General features: G+C 40.2%; 1 protein-coding gene across 1 annotated transcript in view; it reads right to left on the bottom strand.

The window, feature by feature from the left end:
* Positions 1-203: 203 nt before the first annotated feature.
* Positions 204-18,069, bottom strand: part of LOC129707249 (transcription initiation factor TFIID subunit 4-like) — an 85,719-nt gene continuing 67,853 nt past the window's right edge. The window contains exons 8-15 of the mRNA XM_055652129.1: positions 17,603-17,741; positions 13,697-13,835; positions 11,677-11,846; positions 10,665-10,795; positions 8,887-9,012; positions 5,868-5,924; positions 4,973-5,098; positions 204-3,128 (exon numbers count right to left, since the gene is read on the bottom strand). Of these exons, the coding sequence (XP_055508104.1) occupies positions 2,964-3,128; positions 4,973-5,098; positions 5,868-5,924; positions 8,887-9,012; positions 10,665-10,795; positions 11,677-11,846; positions 13,697-13,835; positions 17,603-17,741 (1,053 nt within the window). The 3' untranslated portion in view covers positions 204-2,963. The remainder of the gene's footprint in view (positions 3,129-4,972; positions 5,099-5,867; positions 5,925-8,886; positions 9,013-10,664; positions 10,796-11,676; positions 11,847-13,696; positions 13,836-17,602; positions 17,742-18,069) is intronic.

Below are 18,069 nucleotides of genomic sequence, written 5' to 3'. Positions count from 1 at the left end.
GGAACTCCAATTCTGTCCCGGATTTGGTTGCAAGGGATGACTGAGCTGGAGTTCGCAGCATTATGTTGGAGAATCCCAGAAAGTTCCAGTTTCACTGCTGGAGTGTCAGTGTCCATTGCTGAACCGCAGTCTTGAACAAACAAACTGGGGATTTTTGGAATCTTGGGAGAGCTGTGAGTTGGGGACAGCTTTGGTGCAAGAGTGCACTTGGCTTCTGGGGGGTACACAGGAGTATTTGAAAACTTTATTGACGGGGAGGATGGTTGTCACTAAGGGCAATTGTTCGTCCATCCATAATTGCAGTAAAAACAGAGTGATGATGAACCTCGTTCGACAATTTAGTGCAGCTACGGTGTACTACAGGTCTACAGTGCTATGGACTATGGATCAGTTTTTCTTTCATAAAGTGGGTAAGGTCCCTTCTATCAAAGCCATCAGTAATCCAGAAAGGTTACTGCAGCAGCTTGACAGGTGCAAGATTATCATTGTCTTATTTTAGCCCATATTCACTTAATTACCAAATTTAAATTCCTTAGTTGCCATGCTGGAATTTCATCTTGTATCTCTAGTTCAGTCGAAAGCACGAGATTTGTGTGCTGACGTGGAATCTCCACATAAGATCACAGGGATCAAATTCAAGAATTTTAAACCAATGCTCCAAATTCCACCGATCTCGCAATTAATTATTGTCATTCAGTCCAGATGATTCAGATTCGAGCACTGCTCTGATGGAAGGCAAATAGCTGGCTAGTGGTCAAAGACAAGAACAGGTCTTAAAGCCAGAAAATGTGGTCACTATGTAGTGCCACATTGAGATTGAAGGCAAAAATCAATCTCAGTACAGAAATTATGCATTTCCTATTTTGTCAAAGAACTTGTCTAAAGATGCTGTAATTATCAGAATTTACAAGGCTGCATCTTCATTTATTTGTTGAGCTTACAATCCACTCTTGAAATTAAGTTTACTTTGTATTGTCAGTTGTTGGTAAATGCCTTATTCTTGGGGTTGGACTGTTCAACTTTGCTTTTGTTTTTAAAGAACACCTGGCTATTTAGAATAAAGATCATTGAATACCTTAAATTATACAGAAAATTGGTATCACAAAGACATAATTACGAGCTGAATAAATATCCCTCCAGGTGGAATAACGGAGCCATTTTGCTGCAATTCTGTTAAAATTATAGTCTAATTATGGCTTTCCCACACAGTTAAGATTAATAACCAAATTGCTTTTGGCCTCTTTCCTATATTGACTTTGGGCTAAATATAAAAAATAAAGGGTTGGATTGCTGATCACTTTTTTGCAAATTTAAGATTGTAAGTACAAAACCCACAGAAACAATTGTACTTACTTGGCAAGGCACAGAAAAACCCTAAAATAATGTGGGATTGTAAGGCAGAACTCAAGCTGTTTTCACTATTTTTCTCCCCCCAAACTAAGACGTGACATTTAAACTTACTGCTGATATTTAGTTTCCCTGATCCTCCCTATTTTTAAACGGTTAAGGTTAAGACAGTAATCAAAATACAGATAAATTCATTGTTTTAATAAAGGAGTTAATTCTCTTTCAATCCTATATAAAACAATAGTAATTAAAAACTTCCTTTTTTGAAAGTAAAATATTTACAATATTAACAAGTAACTGTGCAAAATTTACATGAAAAATGGAAAGACGGGATTTGTAAAAGACCAAGGGCGTAACAGTTTTCAGGCATTGGTAAAAATACTGATTAATTTTCAGTTTACACACACAACTCATCAGCTTAATAGCATCTTAAATGTTTCTTTTAACAACATAAAATTACACACAAAGAAAGCAAAAGTATTTACAATCATAATGTCCTATCGATAGACAATCATTTAATACAATAACCTCTGAAAATATAAAGAAAAATTTAGTATTTTTTTATAAAAAAATAGATACAAAGAAGGGACATTGCTCCGGTTACCATTAAGTAGGCCCATTGCTTGCATACAGTCTTTTTACCAAAATAATTACGGTTTACATAGCAATTTGTTATGTGCCAAAATTATGTACAAATTATTAGCTCACTGATAGACACCAGCAAATTGTTTTCTACACGTGATTCATACCAGGCAACAATCCTTTTCACAATTCACCATTTCTTAAATGTTTTTAACTAAAGTTTTACATTAGCTAGATAGCCAACACAGTGCAAGTGTATATTTATGCAGAAAAGTTATTTTTAAATCCTTTACGGCATCATGTATTGTATCAAATAAAAAAAAGCATTTTTATTTTTACAAATGCCCAACAACATTCACAAAAAAAAATCCTTCTTGAAGGCTTCCAGAGAAACCTTCTGACATGCAAATCACATGGTGAGAACTGTAGAGTTATCACTGAATAAACTGCTCCTAACTCTTCACAAACCATACATTTACAAAGGCTAACTTGAGGAAATAAAATACAGCAAAGGAACAGAAATAATGATAAATCAGAAAAATATGAAAATCATTTTTTTTGCTCCATGCCCTTGAAGGTAAAATAATGCAAGGTCATTAGCTTCAGACTGATGTAATTCAACGTCTTCTAAGCCAAATGATTCAAAAACGAATACTTAAAATGTTTCAAGTTGCTACGCATCTGCCAGAAAGATGGCAAATTATACACTGGTGAAATCAGAATCAGTTTTTAAAATATGGCTTGTTTGGCAAGAAGGCCACTCAGTCAGGAGACGAGAAGTGATAAGATTTTTTTATTTTATAAATAAAGTATCCACAGGTCTCACTGTATTCTTTTCTAAATAAAATTCAAAATTTTAAAAACAGACGAGATAATGTGCAGCTGAACTTCCAAAACGTTCCCCTGCTCGCAGTATTCCAGCTGTTCTCCGACTCTTTCTTTCTCCCTCCCCTCCTTTCCCAGAAAAATGCAAAGAAAAAGAAATGGCGGAAGGTTGTCTCGGTCAAATGAAAAGCGAAATCAACCTAGGATGTTTATTTAAGGAATGCACGGTACAGCATAAGTGAATGGCTTGTCTCGCGCTCATTCTCCAAGCAGAAGATGAGGTCCCTGAGGTTGACTCTTGTTATTCGTTGCCGTGCGAACTGTCTGGTTGTTCCAACTCCAGAGCCACCTGGTGTCCCGCCCGTACTAGGTCCCTGAAACAAAGCAAAAGATAATATCTTATGTTCCAACAGGAAATGTTTGATGAGGTGAGCAAGCAACACCAACGACTGAAATGCAACAATGCAGAATCCCGCAAATTTCATCCCTCAAATCTGATGATAAATTATATGGCATTCACTTTCCTGAATTTTATCAACATAGTAAAACTTGTTGATAATTTGCTATCCTATTGTTCAGATATCTCGATGCTCGGTGTCTGGCTCACCTGGCCCTGCTTCCAGATCGGATCCAATGCTTCTAGATTGGATCATGGGATGAGACTGACAAAAAGTAACATATGCATGCTAGCTGATAATATAAAGCCGGGTGGCAGTGGGAGGATGCTGCGAGGCTTCAAGGTGTTACAGGGAAATTAATGGGCGAGGACATGACCAATGGAATATACTATGGAAAAATGTGAAGGAATCCTCTCCAGTAGGGCGGCATGGTGGTGCAGCGGTAGAGTTGCTGCCTGACATCATAGAGATCCGGGTTCGATCCTGGCTACGGGTGCCATCTGCACAGAGCTCGTACATTCACCCCATGACCGCGTGGGTTTTTTCTAGGAGCTCCGGGTTCCTCCCACATTCCAAAGACGTACAGGTTTGTAGGTTGATTGGCTTTGGTAACATTGTAAATTGTCCCTAGTGTGTGTAGGATAGTGTGAATGTACGGGGATCGCTGAGCAGACAGACCCGGTGGGCTGAAGGGTCTGTTTCTGGGCTGTATCTCTAAACTAAACTAAAAAACACCAGTTTTTAAAATGGTAAATGATTGATTAGTACTGGTGTTGAGTGGCCTAAGTGTCCTGATCCTATGAAAGTTAACATGGTGATAACAGCAAGCAATTAGTACTACAGACAAAGTGGTTGGCCTTTCTTCAAAAAGAGTTAAGTGCAATATGGGGGCCTAGTGAGACTGCACCTGAAATAAAGATATGATGTTCATACCTAAGGAAAGAAATACTTGAAACTGAAGGAATGCAACAAATGCCCAACTAATGGATACCTGGGATGAGGTGGGCTATGTCCAGTGAGGTTAATGAGAATGGACCTACAGTGCTGAGCTGAGAAGAACAAGTGGTGATCTGATTGGGGCATACAAGTTTCTTATGGAGCCTGTGGGGATAATGTTTCCCCTGGCTCGAATGTTACACTCACAAAGTAAGGGGAAGGCCATTCACAACTGAGACGAGAAGAAATTGCTTCACTCACGGAGTGAAGGTTGGGAATTATCTATATGGGTTGCTGGAAGCTTGGCTAGTCACTATTCAAGACAGATAGATTATTCGATCCTGCTTAATTTTGTCAACATTGGGGTGGCATGAAGGTGCAGCGGTAGAGTTGCTGCCTTACAGCACCAGAGACCCGGGTTCTATCCTGACTATGGGTGCTATCTGCGCAGAGTTTGTATGTTCTCCCCGTGACCACGTGGGTTTTCCCCTGGGTGCTCCAATTTCCTCCCACATTCCAAAGACATGGAGGTTTGTAGGTTAATTGGCTTCGGTAAAGATTGTAAATTGTCCCTAGTGTGTAGGCTAGTGCTAGTGTTTAGCGCGGACTCGGTGGGCCAAGGGGCCTGTTTCTGCACTAAACTAAACTCTTACAAAACTATGGAAAGCAGTGTCATGGAAAAGATCAGCCAAGGTGTTATTCAATGCGAGTGCAATGCAATGACCTGGATTGCCAACTCCAACTAACGTTCTTCTGAAATTCTAGAACTTAAAAAAAATGAGAAGGTTTTCCCCCTCATAACTTACAATGAAGAAATTCACACAATTCTAAACGATGAATAACATTCATAATACAAATTATACTTTGATAAATAAATAAGATACCTCTGCCCCAGCTCCAATTCCTGGTCCTGGCGAATCAACCTTCCGTTTCTTTCTAGGACCAATGGCAGCTAAAGCAGTTAAATTGGCTTCTCTCTGTCTCATTTGAGCCAGTTCCTGTTGTTGCATCTATGATACAAGAAAAGATATAATTACCTTGATCAAAGAGCCCGACTTTACCATTGACACAAAGTGCTGGAGTAACTCAGCGGGTCAGGCAGCATCTCTGGAGAAAAGGAATGGATGACGTTTCGGGTCGGAATCCTTCTTCTGACCCAAAATGTCACCCATCCTTTTTCTCCAGGGATGCTGCCTGACCCGTTGATTTGCTCCAGCACTTTGTATCTATCTTTGGTATAAACCAGCATCTATAATTCTTTGTTTCCCCACTTTACCAGGGTCATTCTTGATTTCTATTCATCATAACAGTTAGATGCTCAATTTCAATAAACAATTTGAAATAGGAACTAAAAATGTCATTATTCATTTTGTTAATGGTATTATTTTATTGTCTTATGTGCTGAGATACAGTGAGAAAACTTTATTCTGAGTGCTAACAGGGCAAATCATACCAAATGTGTATCTCAGGTAGAGACAATAAAAGAGTGCAGAATACAGCTACAGAGAAAGTGCAGATAAAAAAAGGTTAGGAAACAAAAAGTTCATCATACAAATATTAATATTCATTTTACCGATAAAATCTATTGCCTATCATAACACACTGCTGTTGTTTGGTCGTGATATTATGCCTGTTCAGTCTAATGCCAAGAAACACAAATTTCACTTTGGTTGTATTCCAAAGAGCTTTTTAAATCAAGTGTTAGTACGATGCTGGTAACATGTACTGTTCCACCAACACTGTAAAAAGTAACTGTTTACTCTGATACAATATTCTTACCTCTTTGGCCTTTTGTTTTAGCCTAAGTTGTTCAGGGTCCTCTTGTCTGGAGCGTGACTGTTGGTGAAATGGAAGAAGATGATAAATGTAAGGGAATATAACGTATTAATTAATTAACATTGAACGCAAACTAAATGTCAATGATTTTGTACTTTAGATTCCAAGCTGCAACACTTACTGAGATATAGATTAGACTCAAAGGATGCGACAGTTACAATGATTCAATACCATATTGAATTTTGTTGTTCGGTTTCAAATACATTCTCATGTTTGTCTCATCCAAAGTGATCCACGTGATTAAAAAAGGGTACAGGCTTAAAAAGAGCAGGGATCAGTTCTGTAATTGATAAATACGGACACTTATGCCCCTGTCCCACTTAGGAAACCTGAACGGAAACCTCTGTAGACTTTGCGCCCCACCCAAGGTTTCCGTGCGGTTCCCGGAGGTTGCAGGTGGTTGCCGGAGGTTGCAGGTTGTGGAAGTAGGTAGGGAGACTGACAAAAACCTCTGGGAACCGCATGGAAACCTTGGGTGGGGCGCAAAGTCTCCAGAGGTTTCCGTTCAGGTTTCCTAAGTGGGACAGGGGCATTAGGGACCCAGAACCCAATAATTCTCTTAAGATTATAACTGATGATTGACCATAGAGTGCCATTCAAACTTTGGAAACGTAATCCAAGCTAGGAAATGGTGCTAATTTTCCCATCCTGAACATTCATTTCTTCCATTTGAATGCAAAATGGTCACAGTGTATAAGATCTGCAAAATACAATGCGGCATGCCAGCAACATGCCAGCAACTTCCAAATGAATAACCTGACAACTAGAAGGGGACCGGAGAATGTCACCCCCTTGCGAATTCCCTTAAAAAGTTGAATAAAACACAAAGTGCCTGAGAAACCCAGCTGGTCAGGCAGCATCCGTGGAGAATGGATAGGCAATAATTTGAGACTGAACATGTCCTGATCCAAAATGTTGCCTCCGAGTCTAAATGTCGCCTTTCCATTCCCTCCACAGATGCTGCCTGACCCACTGGTTACTTCAGCACTGCATTTTACTCAAGATTCCAGTATTTGCAGTTCCCTGATCTCCCTTCAAAAGTTGCATGCTATCCTGACTTACAAATATTTCATTGTTCCCGCCTTCTAAGTACTTTCATCACAGTCTGCAGCAATTCAAGGCGGTAGTTCACCATTATCATCTCTACACAAATTAGAGCTGAAAAATAATTGCTGTTCTTGCTGATGATGCTGGCATCCTGCTTATTATTTTTTAAATAAAAACTAAAATAGTCACAGCAATACAGTCTCTGCCACTTATGGTCACGAGTTAGAGTTAACGATTTGTCTTTCATGTGCTTGTTATGGTTGAAAAGAGAGTTAAACAAATTTATTTGAAAAAAGGAAGCCTTAATTGTTACTTGGACCATCTCCGACACCCTCCCCTTTCTTGATCTCAAGGTCACCATCACAGGAAATAGACGATCGACTGTCGTCTATTACAAACCCACGACTCCCACAACTATCTCGACTACACTTCTTCCCACCCTGCTTTCCTGCAAAGACTCTATCCCCTACTACCAATTCCTCTGTCTACCATACCAAGACATCCGAGATGTCCGGAGGTGTCCGTGTTACAGTTGAATAAAGGGTACTATGGAACCATGAGGGAGGAGCTGGCCAAAGTTGACTGGAAAGACCATAGCAGGGATGACAGTGGAACAACAATGGCAAGTATTTCTGACATGGATAGAAAATTGGTTGGCAGACAGGAAACAAAGAGTAGGGATTAACAGGTCCCTTTCAGAATAGCAGGCAGTGACTAGTGTGGTACCGCAAGACTTGGTGCTGGGACTGCAGCTATTTACAATATACATCAATGATTTAGATGAAGGGATTCAAAGTAACATTAGCAAATTTGCAGATGACACAAAGCTGGGTAGCGGTGTGAACTGTGAGGAGGATGCTGTGAGAATGCAGGGTGACTTGGACAGGTTGGGTGAGTGGGTAGATGCATGGCAGATGCAGTTTAATGTGGATAAATGTGAGGTTATCCACTTTGGTAGCAAAAACAGGAAGGCAGATTAGTATCTAAATGGTGTCAAGTTGGGAAAAGGGGAAGTACAACAGGATCTGGGGGTCCTTGTTCATCAGTCAATGAATGTAAGCATGCAGGTACAGCACGCTTTGAAGAAAGCGAATGGCATGTTGGCCTTCATAACAAGAGGAGTTAAGTATAGGAGCAAAGAGGTCCTTCTGCAGTTGTACAGGGCCCTAGTGAAACCACACCTGGAGTATTGTGTGCAGCTTTGGTCCCCTAATTTGAGGAAGGACATTCTTGCTATTGATGGTGTGCAGCGTAGGTTCACAAGGTTAATTCCCGGGATGGCGGGACTGTCATATGCTGATAGAATGGAGCGGCTGGGCTCATATACTCTGGAATTTAGAAGGGGATCTTATTGAAACATGATTATTAAGGGTTTAGACACGCTAGAGGCAGGAACCATGTTCCCGATGTTGGGGGAGTCCAGAACCAGGGGCCACTGTTTATGAATAAGGGGTAAGCCATTTAGAGATGAGGAAACACTTTTTCACACAGAGTTGTGAATCTGTGGAATTCTCTGCCTCAGAGGGTGGTGAAGGCCGGTTCTCTGGATACTTTCAAGAGAGAGCTAGATAGGGCTCTTAAAGATAGCAGAGTCAGGGGATATGGGGAGAAGGCAGGAAAATGGTACTGATTGTGGATAATGAGCCATGATCACATGGAATGGCGGTGCTGGCTCACATGGCCAAATGGGCTACTCCTGCACCTATTGTCTATTGCACAGCCCTGACTCCTATGGAGCTGCGGGATGGAATGTTGTCCTCTGTTGTACATGCTAAAATGTCCAAATAAAAGTGCCATTGCACACCTGTTGTCCCAATATACAATTCCATTGAATTGAATGATAGATTGCTTTGGCATTGCACGTTTAAAGCATCTAAACAACGTTTATCACCATTAATTCATTTTATAAGCTTACCTTTGCTGCTCGCATTAGAATTTCCCTTTCTTGTTCATCTTTTCTCTGTTTTTCTATTTGATCAAGTTGTTCAAAAAACTTGAGCTGTGTCCTTACGTCACTTAACTGCTCGTACCTGTCGTCCTCCTGAAACCAAAAAGTAATCTGAATAATTTGTTGGTTGTGGTGGTGGTGGAAAGTATTTTTAAATAAACCTTGAAAAATTACACTGACCCATCACCAGTTTCTTGCTTAATGCAAATGTGTGAAGGGGAACATGCCAAACCATTTAATATAGCAAAACTCTGGATAACTGTGCTGAACGAGGCATAAAATGTTTGGTTCATCACCTCCTTACTCCAGTAACCAATATTCTCTTCACTAATCATAAATGGACTAACAAAACTTGCTATAAACACAGCACGCAATTCAAATACACATTTGTTTTTTTTAACGTATTAATGATGACTACTAACAACAAAATCCCATTACAGGTCCACCACCAATTTTCCAGCAACTGATGGTCCTGCACCTCCTTTCCTTCAGACAAAATTATGAGAGCATACTTAAAATCCCTCCTGGAAGCCACCCCGAAAATGCGGCTGATATTGATCTCATCTGGACTTCCGGTCGGTGGGGCGAACTCTTTTTCAAAAACTGCAGCCAGAGCTCTGGAACTCCGACCCGGCCGGAGCTGGCAGATCTATTCCCATGGCCAATGTCCGAGGCTGACTTTGCGGGCCGGGTATCTCAGCCCTCTGCTGGCCTAGACGAACCGTTCGACTCCCCTCGGTGGCCGTGACCTCTGTTGGTCCGGAAAAACGGATAATCCGGCAAGGCTCTGGAACCAAGGGTGCCGGAAAATAAGTGGTGGACCTGTATCAGCCTCATTTTGTTGAGGGGATTGAGCCTGTATTTATCAAAGGGCAATAATACAAAAGTAAAATAATGTGCATTTTGTAACTGTGCAGTTTGTAATTTGCTGCTGGAAATACTGTGAAGGCCAGACAGCACTAAAGGTCGAAGAAATGGAAGTGCTATTTGGGGCCGATAACCCCACTGATGAAAAGACTATGACCTGAAACTTTGCTTCTGTTTGTTTTCCAACAGATGCTGCCTGGTCTGCAGAGTATTTCTAGAATGTTATGTCTTTTTAAAAAAACGTGTTAATTTAGTTCAAAACAAAATCTTTTAACATGTATTGAGCTGTAGTACAATTATAGAATCATACGGCACGGAAACTGACTCTTCAACCCAACTTGTCTATACCGATCAAGTTGCCCCACCATGCCGGGTCCATATCACTCTAAACCTTCCCATCCATATAACTGTCCAAAATCATTCCAAATGTTTGTTCTCCATTTCTATTGAGGTGACCGTCAGGTGGTTTCCCTTGGATTGAGATTGGGAGTCGAAGTGATTAACTAGACTTTCTTCTTCTATCTCCATAACTTGGAATGGTTGCCAAAATGAACATTCTTGGTATTAGGTAAAGTAAGAAACAGGCTTAGCTTGACTTTGTGTATGAGAATGTTCGTCACCACTGATTATTTCATTTCCCACTTATGCGAGGTACCACATAATTATTGATATCAATGGATATTATCAGAAAAGGCAGAGGGGTCAACGTGAGAATTATTTTAACAATGATTGCTCGTCTGGTGTAACATGATAAAGGGAACAGGTGGACTTGTAATATGCATTGAATAACATTGAATTATAAGAATTAGTGAAAGTGGACTTGTATTTTTGAAATAAGACTGCATCTAGCAAAACCATGAAAGTGATTCTACACTCACCTTATATGTGATGTTTCTCTGCTGTGCAACTTCAGATATTTTTTCTACAAGGGTTTGTAATCTCTGTTGGGTGGCATGCGATACAAAATTTACTACATCGGGATGAACGTCGGTAATTCCATGTTTCTTGCCTGTTCCAAAAATAAAGTTAGTTAGAAAAGTTAATATTCTTAACTATATTACAGCACTTCTGACTGGTGTTCTTTTAGCACAGTATTGTCCAATAGCCTCCAGCTCCATGCAGCTAACCAAAAGTCTAAATATGGTCATTTACATTTCTGATACTATATTTAGTATACAATGTATTGAATGCTATGAACAATGTGATTACAATGCTATATACACATCTACATATATTAACCTTTTTATGTTCATACAAAGTGAAAATCAGCACCACATGGCTGTAAATTTTATTTTCTTGAAAATATGCAAGATGTTTGTTTGACACAAGGAACTGCAGATGCTGGTTTACAAACGAAAAGGCACAAATTTCTGGAGTAACTCATCAGTGTCAGGCTGCATCTCTGGAGGACATGGGAAGGTGACGTTTTGGGTCAGGGCACTTCTTCAGTCTGAAGAAGGGTCCCGATCCAAAACGTCGCTGATACATGTCCTCCAGAGATGCTGCCTGATCCACTGAGTTACTCCAGCACTTTGTTTGTTAGGTAATTATATGAAATATATCTACCTTCATTATCACTGCATCAAAGACTAATCTACAATTAGTCTATGTGGTTAAAGTGGTGTTGGTATAGTTCCCCCAGCTCAGTCAGGAACTTTTTTGGACAAAACTGGCAGTGGATAGCTGATAAAGATGTGGCTTCAGCTACAATTCTAGTTCTTGCAGCCGCATTTTCTTTTTGATTTGCCATCAAATGCCATGTCATTTCGCTTACAGATACGTATAGAAGTATGAACGAAGCTCATATTTTAAGAATCATGAATTCGTATGGTTCTTTCCACATTTGCATTATGATGCATCCTTCCTGTGAAAATGACGTTAATGCTTTACCTATTTCCAGCATTCTTCTATGCAATGGAGCCGCAAACAGGAATGCTTCATCTTTACATGATCTTGTCAGGGTGCCCACTAATTCTGAATTTGTTGCCAAAATCCGTGCACTTTCTTCAGAGAGGTTAACTCCAGCCATGGATGCCACATCATTAATGTCATCATCATCCCTAAAAAATGTCAAAGGTACTCATTAAAGTCATTTTTAGAGGTAGTCTTCAGTTTATAAAATATCAAATACTAATACTGGATCACGATGAACAGATTTATGAAAAATAGATGTGTGAATAAGAGGAAATAATGCCTTTTGGTCAAAAGCACAGGTATCCTGCTAAAAAAAATAAATCCATCTACTACAAAGCAAAACACATATGTAGATAATTCTCCATCCAGCATCATCATTGGACACTGCAGAACTTCAAAATGAATCAGTCATAGCCATTAGCACAGTAACAGGCCCTCCGACCCAACTTCTTCTTCTTATCGAGTCCACACAAAGATTAGAAATTGGTCAGCCAGAGCTGAACACACTTCTTGGCATCTGCATACAATGGCGCCTTGCGCTTCTTGTGCGTAGTGGTGGAAACAGGCCGCTTACAGCCCAGTGGTATGAATATTGATTTCTCTAACTTCAAGTAACCCTGGCATTCACTCTCTCTCTATCCCTCCCCCACCCAAGATGCACCAGCTTCTCATTTTCACCCAACAAACAGCCTATTCTTCCTATTGAAATGAATGTCCAGGATTCAGGTGTGAGAAGAATTTTGTTTAAAATTAGCCGCAGTTAAATAATAGAGGTCGCTTTGCAAGGAACATTGTCTCTATTGTATAGGAAGGAACTGCAGATGCTGGTTTAAACCAAAGAAAGACACAAAAAGTTGGATTAGCTCAGCAGGATAGGCAGCATCTCTGGAGAGGAATGGGTAGACCCTTCTTCAGACTGGCTAGGGATAAGGGAAACATGAGATATAGACGATGATGTAGAGAGATAAAGAACAATGAATGAAAGATAGGCAAAAAAGTAACGATGATAAAGGAAACAGGCCATTGTTAGCTGTTTGTTGGGTGAAAATGAGAAACTGGTGCACCTTGGGTGGGGGAGGGATAGAGAGCGAATGCCGGGGTTACTTGAAGTTAGAGAAATCAATATTCATACCACTGGGTTGTACGCGGCCTGTTTCCACCAATCTTTCTACCACTACGCACAAGAAGCGCTAGACGCCATTGTATGCAAGAAGTGTGTTCAGCTCTGGCTGACCAATTTCTAATCTTGTGGTGGACTCGATAAGAAGATCATGGGCGCAGATGCAGCGTAAATGAAGGAATTGGGAGTTGGGGGTAGAGTCTTTGCAGGAAGCAGGGTGGGAAGAAGTGTAGTCGAGATAGTTGTGGGAATCGGTCGGTTTGTAATAGACGTCAGTCGTTAGTCGATTTCCTGTGATGGAGCCTGTGAGATGAAGAAAGGGGAGGGAGGTGTCGGAGATGGTCCGTAAACTTGAGTGCAAGATGGAAATTGGTGGTGAAGTTGATGGTCCATGAGTTTTGCATGGGTGCAGGAGGTAGCACCGAAGCAGTTGTCAATGTAACAGAGATAGAGTTTGGGGATGGGGCCAGTGTACTCTTGGAATAGGGACTGTTCAACGTACCCTACAAGGAGCCAGGCATAACTGGGGCCGATGCGGGTGCCCATTGCCGCGCCTTGGACTTGGAGGAAGTCGGAGGAGTCGAAGGCATGTTGTCTCTATGTCTAATTAGGGAACTGCAGGTGTTGGTTTATACAATTAGACACAAAGCGTTGGAGTAATTCACTGGGTCAGGCAGCATTTCTGGAGGACATGGATAGATGACGTTTCGCATCGGGACCCTTCTTCAGTCTGTGGAAGGGTCCCAACCAAATTCGATAAATAGACATCTATAGTCAGTGAAGTGTATGCATCAAGCCTAATGTTGAGATTTTAATATCATTGTTTTCCATCTTTAATGATGAGTGGCATTGAGGCGTTAGGCTCAAACATCTCACCTGAATGAACCACCACCTGCTGCTGCTGCTGCCGCCGCCGCTGCTTCCTTAAGCTTGTTTTTTTGAACAACTGAAGTCTGGACAGAATAAGTCAAACCAGCTTTACTTCCTGGCACCACCGTCTGTTTCATAACAGGAACTGTAAAATTAAGGAGAACTATTGTTACATTTTTGCTTAATCAACTTTCTATATCTACAATGGTCACAGGATTTTAGTTAAACAGAGTAAAAAATGCAGTGCGTCATTGATTCAAATGCACACATCACTTTGTACTACAAACTATCATGCATAAGACGTTTGAGGGTGAACTGAAGTTCCTCAATATATCAAAACATACTTAGATGTTGCAATGCAAGTTGTATAATTGGAGGTGGAGGTTGGGATGGCTGGAATGATAGTGCAAGATGGCTTTGGGTCACTGGCAGTCAAAATTAATAACTATGATCAGCGAGGTCAAAAATCCATTCTGTATCATGTGATGCGATAGTGTTTAGTGTATTCAGATCCACAACAGAAATTCAGTTCCACTGATACCATTACTGCAATGCAGTAATGTAAGGTACACAATAGAATAGTGATTTCCAACACATTAATGTAGTAAAATATGCATTAAAATAGTTTACAGGGCCATAAGGACAAATAAATGGGAATCCCAGATATTAAAAGTTAACTGAAATCTCAGAGATAGATTTTAAAGTTTTCTATAAGATAAGAGACATGATGACGCAGAACAGTTTAGAGAGATAAATCTACTATGAGATAAGCAAGGCACCAAACTGTTGAACAAATGGAAGGGATATGGGGAGAAGACAGGCACGGGTTATTGATAGGGGACGATCAGCCATGATCACAATGAATGGCGGTGCTGGCTCGAGGGGCCGAATGGCCTCCTCCTGCACCTATTTTCTATGTTTCTATGAAAAGGTGAGGTAGGATGAGTCGCAATAAGCAGAAGTCAAAGGTTGGAGTAACCATGGAGGAATGAGAGAAAAACTTTAAAATACACAAGGTTTTGGAGTAACTCAGCGAGTCAGGCAGCATCTCTGGAGAACATGGATAGGTGATGTTTCGGTTGGGACCCTTCTTTGGAAAACGTAATTCTGAGCTAATGTAGAATCAGGGACCAGGAACAATGATTTTTTTTTTAAAGCTCTTAAATTTTGAAGACTCTGGCATTGTTCACAAGGCCAATATTTCTAAAATTAATTTGGGATTGTGCAACTTCACACTGCTGTGGGACGAGGGTCATGAACCATCCTCGGGGTACAAATGGCAGACTTCCTTCACAAGGAAGCTTCATCCGTGACAACAAGGGTTTTCTCCGAGATCTTTGGTTTCTTCCCACACTCCATAGAGGTACAGGTGTGTAGGTTAATTAGCTTGTGTATGTATACTTCGTAAAAGTGTAAATTGTCCCTAGTGTGTGCAGTGCTGTATTAATGTGTGGGGATCACTGGTCGGTGCGGATTCGGTGGGTCAAAAAGCCTGTTTCCGCGTCGTATCTCTAAACTAAATTAATAGGTTGAGGTAATAAAATCAGCCACAATCTTGTTAAATGGCAGGTGAAATATGAGGGATTGAATGGTTGATTCCTGTTTTACACCAACTTCAGGTTTAACTCAAAAGGTATAATTAGTCTTTTATCTTTACTGGTTGATTGTCTTCGAACATAGAGCAATACAGCACAAGAACTCTGACCCATAATGCCTTTCCTTCCTTGACCCTTAAAGCTATGCCCTCTGGTCTTTGACATTTCTATCTTGGGAAAATCATTCCAACTGTCAACCCTATCTATGCCTCTCATAATTTTATATACTATCAGGTCTCTCTTCAGCCTCTGACATGCGAGAGGAAAACAATCCAAGTTTGTCCAACCTTTCCTTATAGCCAATACCCTCCAATCAGGCAGCATTCTGGTAAACCTCTCCTGCACCCTCTCCAAAGCCTTCACATCCTTCCTGTAATGGGACAATGTTCAGCTAGCAAAGGAAGAGCTGCACGCCATGGTCAACAAATACCAGACACATACCCCAACATCTTTCCCATCAAAGCCAGAGCCAAGGACTTCACAGGCCTAATTTTATTTTAGACAGTCTAGGCCTCTCTCTTTTTAACTTTACGACTACTGTTTTAAGGCCAACAACATTTGAGGCTTGACATAATGAAATCCAAGATTATTATACATTTATCTTATAAAGGACAAATTGCTGTAATGGCTCTGGTCAGGCAGTCTCTCCAGAGAGAGCTCTTGGTTTTCAGATCATCATTTCATGCCAATTATTTACTCAAAATGTCAAACTGCTTTCTCTTTACGAAGATGCTTGATGATCGCTGAGTTTTCCAGAATTTCATTTTTATTTTAGATTTCTAACACCAGATGTAATTGATTTTTGTTGGACAAGGACTGTTGATGACCTCCAAAGTACATTTTAAAAATGATGGCAGTATAAATATTATAAAAATCAAATTGTTCTCTTGGTTCAATAAAATCAAGATTGTTGCACCTATAGCACGTGCAGAATCATCTTAATCACAAACGAGGAACAGCACTGAGGGCAGCGTATGGGCATGCAATCTAAGTCATTGCTATATACAAAATAGCTTGCTGAACAACTGTTGCACTTTAATTCTGTCTGTTAAGTTTGTGAATCATTAACATCACTTCCCTAAGAGCGGCAGGTAATCAGCCCTCCAAATATATTCAAGAATGAAATGAATAGATATTTGAGTGACTGCAGGGATAAGGGGCTTAGTGGAGGTGTGGGAGAAGTAAAGCCTCATCGAGCTGAATATACTACTCCACACTCTCACTTCGGTTGCATTCTTCAGCGGTTGATAAATGTAATTACTTTATAAAGTGCTCTCACAGATTTTTCTTTCCTAATGACAGTTAGACTGGGTATTGTCAACTTGCATTAGTTTGCCTTCGTATAAAGTAATTAATTTCAGAGACTTGTAAATAACAGATTTTATAAGATCACCTGCATTTCCTTTATCCATTTTTAACAGAGAAACAAGCTCTTTGGCACGCCTTCCATAACGACCGTCTATCACCTGTTCATACTATTTCTATATTATCCCTATGAGGGACAACATAGGTGGAATTACAGTTCCACATAGAAATGGTGGATTTCTATGTTAATCCACTCCCATTAGGGGTAATTTTACAGAGGCCAATTAACCTACAAAGTCGCACATCTTTGGGATTTAGGATGGAACCAGATCACCCAGAGGAAACACACGCACTGAGAGGGAGAATGTGCAAACATCATACAGACAGCACCCAAGGTCAAGATAGAACCGGGTTATCTGGCGCTAGGATGCAGCGGCTCTACCAGCCATGCCACTGTTCTGCCCCAGCTGGAAACCAGTAATTTTACAAGAGACTGCCTCCGTAAACTTGCAGCACTGTAACTAAACATGCCAGCATTTTTGATAAAAGGCCCAAATTCCCCTGTCCTCTCCATGTACTACAAAGAAACTCCCAAGTTGAAGCCAATTCTACTTCACTCCCTCCCAAACTGTCTGTATTTTGAACAATGTGCTCTATAAGTGGGGATTGAATTGCATCTAGGAGCCTTGGTCCAATTAGTTTTAGCCATTCACTTGCTTATATAAATGTTTTTATTCACTATTCAAGGCCACAAAAAAATCAACTTGTTTAATGAGACTTTTGTATTTCTCTGACTTTGTACCAGTTGTTTCTCTGCAAGAACTTTTCACAATTTAAATTAATTTAAAAAGGGGCTTCTCTGAAGAACAAAAATTTAGTCACATTGACTTCAAATTTTTCTTTTTGTAAAAATAATAAGCAACAGTATGCAAAAGCAAAAAAATCCATTATTATTTTATGCATTTAATTATTAATTTTCTATTTTAAGAGGTTTGAAAATATTCATGTTTACCCGTCTGAAGTTGTTTCAACTGTACTTGTGAAGGTGCTGTTAGCATGATGCGATTCTGAGGTTGTCTAAGGGTTACCATGGGCGTTTGGGTGAGTGTTACCTGCGGTCTGGCCAGTGTACTTTGCTGTTGTTGAAAAACCTGAAAATAGTATGAAGGTAAGAAATTGGCATCAAAAAAAAATCAGCATTTTTATGACATTTTAGATCATAATTATGCAATGCTCTAAAATAAAGCAAAATAAGTTGGAATCTGAAAAGTTACATAACTCGTACTGTTCAATCAACCTTTTCTTCTACAATACGTTTTTTTTTATGCCACCGTCCAACCCAAATGATTTCTGCAGACAATATTGTTCATTTGACCTCAACTTCAAGCAGATGAGAATGTCTTTAAAACGTCTGAGGCTGCCTCTGGCCATTAGGAAATGACCAAAAGATGGAAATAAGAATGTACGAGGCATCCTAAC

Source organism: Leucoraja erinacea, chromosome 21 (genome assembly GCF_028641065.1).
Source record: "Leucoraja erinacea ecotype New England chromosome 21, Leri_hhj_1, whole genome shotgun sequence".
Classification (NCBI taxonomy): domain Eukaryota; kingdom Metazoa; phylum Chordata; class Chondrichthyes; order Rajiformes; family Rajidae; genus Leucoraja; species Leucoraja erinaceus.
The sequence above is the reverse complement of the archived record's forward strand: the minus strand, read 5'-3'. Positions and strand labels throughout refer to the sequence as shown.